Source organism: Cydia amplana, chromosome 17 (genome assembly GCF_948474715.1).
Source record: "Cydia amplana chromosome 17, ilCydAmpl1.1, whole genome shotgun sequence".
NCBI classification, from domain to species: domain Eukaryota; kingdom Metazoa; phylum Arthropoda; class Insecta; order Lepidoptera; family Tortricidae; genus Cydia; species Cydia amplana.
In genome coordinates this window covers 10069064-10075063 of record NC_086085.1, presented here as the reverse complement: position 1 = coordinate 10075063, position 6000 = coordinate 10069064, and the positions used below count along the sequence as shown (strand labels likewise).

General features: G+C 35.2%; 1 protein-coding gene across 1 annotated transcript; it reads left to right on the top strand.

The window, feature by feature from the left end:
- The first annotated feature begins 957 nt into the window (after nucleotides 1–957).
- Nucleotides 958–3290, top strand: LOC134655984 (uncharacterized). Its single transcript, XM_063511498.1, has 3 exons — nucleotides 958–1061; nucleotides 1995–2077; nucleotides 3114–3290. The coding sequence occupies exons 1-3, from the start codon at nucleotides 971–973 to the stop codon at nucleotides 3282–3284; spliced, it is 345 nt and encodes a 114-aa protein (XP_063367568.1). The 5' UTR covers nucleotides 958–970; the 3' UTR covers nucleotides 3285–3290.
- Nucleotides 3291–6000: the final 2710 nt, after the last annotated feature.

The window sequence follows — 6000 nt, the reverse complement described above, 5'->3', positions numbered from 1 at the left end:
GACCATTTGGTCCAATCGCTGAGCTACTGAGCTGCGGATTCTTACCAGAAGCGTATACGAATCTTTCCATTCCTTCCTTCATATTTACTTGATAAGGTGTTAAGTCAGGCTAAACAACGAGTGTGAGAGTATTATCATAAACGTCAAACTTCTCTGAAGTTCTGTCGTTTATTATGTTAGCTAGCTCACTAGCTCCCTCTGTGTTATCAAAAGACGGCGCAGAGTTAGCTTAGTCTGACTTTTGAGATGCAGCTACACAAGTGCTACTCTACCACGAGCTACTGACACTTACCCGTGGACACCGTTGACAGCTAGACAGGTAGTTTTGCCGTAAATGTACTTACTTAATTAAATGAAAATGGTTAAAATTCTACTGCTGTAGATCCACGTGGGTAACGCGCTTTTGCAGTAACATATTTGAGAGACCGTGGGGCAATTGCAGCCAAATATTAATTAACGATCGTTACATGTTTTAATTAATACCTAATACTTTCAGTGTTCCGCATTTATTACCTAAAACCTAACAGTAATGAATAATGTTATTACTGGAATTCCTTCATAAACTGGGTATGCAATGAGTTGGTGAGCAAAGATCTCAGAGAACAGGAAATACCCCGTTACCGCTTTTCAAGTGTAATCGCAAAAATCCGAAAAAAAAATTGTCATCTTCTAAAATAGCACCCTGCATATAGTTTACGGGTACCTATTAAAGAGTGTTTCTTATTTGTTAAACCTATAACCTACTTATAACTAAGTCATAATATAAAATAAAACATATTTTAATTTCAAGCTTCGTACTTTACATGGTTTAAATAATATATGCATTATATTCGTAGCAGTGAATAACTTTAAAATGGCCTAGTGCTGTACTGTACTTTGCTGTAATAGTTGCATGCCATCTTCAACCTTATTTCCTTGTAATTTTAAACGATTAGATCAAATACCTATTAGGTATTTTACCATAATAATCATGAACCCGAAACATTTATTGGAAATATTTCTTGTTCTTCAACTCGCATTTAACGTGTTGGCTTTTATTAATGAATATTTCTACGAGTTTGGTAAGTTTGATTAGTTTGAGTCGGGTTTAGTAGAGGTTTTTACCACTTTTGAAGATTGACAGTTGTTCTTGTTCATCTAATTCTATGGTTTTTACAATAAAGGAAGTTTATTAAGTGCCACGTTTCGGTTTCGACAAGTTTCGACGTAAAAAATGTAAAAATCATGTTACGGCCGATGGTTCGGTTTCGGCCAAAAAATGCCCAACTTTTCGGCCGCCCACAAATTTCAGCCGAACGTCGGGATTCGGCCGAAACTGAGAGCAAGACCAAACCTTCCGTTTCGGTTTCGGAAAAACATTCGGTTTTGGCTGGACACCAGGGGGCCGATTTTTTAAATTCGACCGCTGGATTTCGTGTATTTTTTCAGTAATATCTTACTACTAGGCATGTAAATTCTACTAATAGAATTGAAAACGAGTGGTCAATACCACTAGATTCCCAATTTCTATCACTCGTATTTCAAAAATCAGCATTTCGCCGTTTCCCACCGATTTTCGAGTGACGAAATCGAGCGATCGAAATTCAAAAATCGGTGCCCAGGTATAGGTACGAAAGCCGCTAGGGATCTCATTTTATTGTCACTGACATGTTATGAAGTGGCAGAGGTACCCGAGGTACCCCAAAGGTGCCAATGGAAACCTTTGTATTGTACCTATGCCTCTACGCTCTCCACAGAGCGCCCCGTCTCTCTGTCCGCCCACCTATCGTCATCGATTATCTCATGATTCTTTAAAATATCCGTAGGTCGACAGTTTAAATATAATTGAAATAACAGTGTGTATTTTTTTATGGCTGAAACAACAAGTAACAATAATGTAAAGTTAAATTGCAAAATTTAACGTGATTTTTGTGCCTTTTTCACACAAATCTGTAAAGAAAATTTACTACAATTAGACGAAAACATGATCTTCGTTTTATGTTTATTGCCCACAGGTAACAAGGAAGTTGGTAAACAAATTTACACAAAGGATGGTCTAATTCATTTGTTTGAACATAACAATTATGTTAACGTACCCGTAAGTCCATTTTTTTTACATTATGTGAAATACACGAGTAGATAGAGTAGTTATGTACAAAAAAAATAGGGCTTTTATCAGACGTAACAAAAAAAGGGGCCAAAATTTTGCCACCATCGTGCATCGTTATTTTATAATTATTTTGCGTAATACCTATCATTTTTTAACCTTTTTTAAAATACGTATAATAATTACAAGGGACTCAAAATTTGTATGATTCCATAATTTATATGACTACGTATTTGTATGATTCCATACAAATTGTATTACACCTTATGTGTATAATTGCATGAATTCTATAGTAATTTAAATTGTTTTTTTTTTACTTATTTTCTCGTAATGCATGTTAATTATAAGATGTATATTTTTTTTGAAAAGATGTGTCCCGCCGAGTTTGTTGCCGGTCCCATATTGGGATACCCTCCTCCAATTGAGGGGGGACTTAAATCTTCTCGGGGCAGAGGTGTAGGGTTGGAGCCGGTCTACCTAGCTTTATTTGACGTTCATAAGCGCATTGTAATTATGCCTACTTGAATAAACTATCTTTTATCTTTATCTTATCTTATCTTTTAATTACTTGTAATTGTACCATTGATGATAATTTTACCGAACTCCTCAGATGTTTAATTTTGTTTACATCACCCTAGGCCCGTAAGTGGGATTTTGTGGGATCTCACTTCCTGGCCAGGGCAAGACGTAAAACTTTAGACAAACCACGGGCGGTAATTCGTAAAGCCCCAGATCGCATATTTATGGCCCTCACCTTCGGTTCGGGCCACAAACACTGCGATCTGGAAGCATTTACGAATTCACCTCCCTAGGTATGTAATGTAATGGTACGTATGTATGTGTATGGTGGTATGGTATGTATGTAATGTGGTTAGTGATAGTTTTTGTAAACCCAAAGTTTTTATTTAATTAATTCAAAGTTGCTTTGCAGTTTTCGCTCGTGTCCTTCTCGTTTATATTTTACCGAAAGAACGCGTGATTCGTCAATCACAATAGTTATTAACAAGTTGGATGTTAATTATTCCAGGTTCCACCCAATACGGAGGTCACATATGTTTCAGTGAGAGTAAATGCTATCAATCCCCCAAAAGTTGATTTCGACAACGAGAGCAAAAGCCTGAGTATAAAATACTCATTTTTGGAACTACCTATTAGTTCATACTCGCTGTACGTCAAAGGAAAACCTACTGCAGGATGAATACTAAATTAAATGAATATGACTATGAGTATTCTCTTAATTTTTTGTTAGTTTCATTCATACGAATAGAAATATAGTTAGTGGTCAAAACCACACACGTAATTGTACCTACCTACCGTTGATTGAATCTATTATAAGTATTGGTAAAATTACCGAGCAAAAATCGACACACCTTAGATTAGTACAATAGCCTTTTCTTTTGTATTAAGTAGTAAATTTTGTAGTAGTAAGTAATAAATTACTAGCCATGAAAACTACGTGAAAAAATTAAAGACATTTCTTTTTATTGGTAGGTAACCTTAATTGTATTAATCTTGATAGATAAGGTTAAGATTGACAAGTTCAAAATTATCAGACTCTAAATAGTAGGTAATTAATGTCTGTGCAGAAAGAGAAGAGTCGTGGAATGTATGGGGCCCAATACATTCTACGACTCTTCTCTTTCCAAACAAACTCTACCCTCTACATGCTAAGGTATGTAACAGATACTAAAAATACATAATTAGAAGAAACGACTACTTATGACAGTTTCGGGTCACATTTATTAATACATCTGTTTTACAGGAGCTACCTTCTGAGATTCGAAGGCATCAAGCAGCAGCTTTTAAACCTTATCTTCTGAGGTCTCTCCAGAGAATGACTGTTTAGAATTTCCGGAAGAGTTCTCTGCTGTCTCTCCAGAGAAATTCCTCTGAGTCTTTTTAGTATTCTTGGTATCCTCTGCGGTCTCCCCGGAGACAGCCCTCTTGACCTTTTTGGAACCCTTGGTGTCCTTTGTTGATTTTCCGGAGACAACCTCCTTACTCTTACCGGATAAGTTCTCAGCGGTTTTTCCGGAGACAGCCTTGTTATTATTTCCTTGAGAATTTCGTGCAACAACCTCCTTGGATTTACCGGAGGAGTTTTCTGAAGTTTTTCCGGAGACAGTGGTCTCAACCTTTTTAGTGGAGGCCTCTGTAGTCCCGTCGTTCGTCACCTCCTTGGCCTTTTTATGTGAATCTTTTGTGGATGTTTCATAATTTTCATAAATCATCCCCCTGTACATTCTTATGATCAAGTCCTCGGTGCTGTCGTAGGTCATTTCCTCGCTACTTTCAAAAGAGACCTCTTCAGATATTTCCTCGGAGAATTCATTGGTATCATCAAAAAATATTTCTTTGATATTTATATTAATCGGTAACATTTTAAAAAAACCTAAAATAAAACCGAAATAATTTATTTATTGCCAAAATAATAAAAAAGGTAATAAGATTTTACATTTTTAATCTAAACAGCGTGCATGCATATTTTTTCTAAAATTTAAATTAGTTGCAAACCGACCTTGTCATTAATACAAACCAATAACATAACATTTTTTATTTTGTTTTTCTTGTTTCTTTTTATCATGTATTCTCCTATTGTATTGTGTTAAATAAAAGCACTTTTTACCACAAAAAAGAAACAATATATAACTTACCCGCGCTAGCTATATTTACTGTGATTAGCAGACATAAGGACAATCCAAACAAATGTTTAGCAATCATTGTGGCTATTTTTGTATAATTATGGCAAGTACTAGCATTAAAACCAGGCTTTTATACTTAAATTATGTCACGCTACTATCCGCGGATGATATATTTTTATTTCTTTTTCTTACTCGTAAGTAGGTATTATAATATATATAAATTAAGTCCCATGTTTAATTTAGCATGAAGCAGATAATCATAAAACTAATGAATTCCTTATGCAAATTATGGGCACCGGAACTTTTTTTTTAAATACGGATAAGGCACGTGTATAGGTAGACTAGCTGTTGCCCGCGACTTCGTACGCGTGGATTTGTATATTGGTGGTTATAAATTCTACATTAGCTTAGAACATTATGCAGCAAAAGATAGCAGTAGGGATGGTTAATCATTTGTTAATTATTATACAACGCATAAGATTTGTCTTTCACAACCTGGCTACGAAGTTTCAAGCCCCTAACTGAATAAAATTGTTCTCGATAATCTCGATATAATCTCTCTCAACCCCCAGAAGATTTTCAAGTCCACTATTTAATAAAACCTACTACCTAACTACCTATTTACGAAGTTTGAAGTTCCTAGCTTTAAATAAAATTTGAACCCTCTACCTACTCTCAACCCCTGTTTAAACTATTAGGGGATGAATTTTTAAAAACGCTGAGATTACTTTTCTTGTATTGTAATAATATGCCTTTATACAACGATTCAAGTCCCGCACTCCAATAAATATTTGGGTTCCATACAAATTTTCGACCCCCTTCACCACCTTGGGGGATGAATTATCAAAGACTCTGAAATTAGTTTTCTTTTCTCTCAATAAAATACCTTTTTACGAAGCTTCAAGTTCCTAGCTGTAAATAAAATTATAACCTATACAATCTTTCAACCCCTTTTTAACCCTGTTATGGGATGAATTTTTAAAAACGCTGAAATAAGTTTTCTTGTGTTCTAATACTATGGCTTTATACAAAGATTTAAGTCTCGCACTCTCAAAAATATTTGATCTCCGTACAAACTTTCAATCCCTTTTTCACCACCTCGGGGGATGAATTTTTAAAAACACTGAAATTTGTTTTGTTGTTTTTTAATTTAATACCTTTTTGCGAAGTTTCAAGGTTCTAGCTTAAAATAAAATTTGCACCCCAAGACAAAGTTTCATCCCCTTTTTTACCCCCTTAGGGGTTGAAGTTCCTAAAACGTCGCAATTCCTT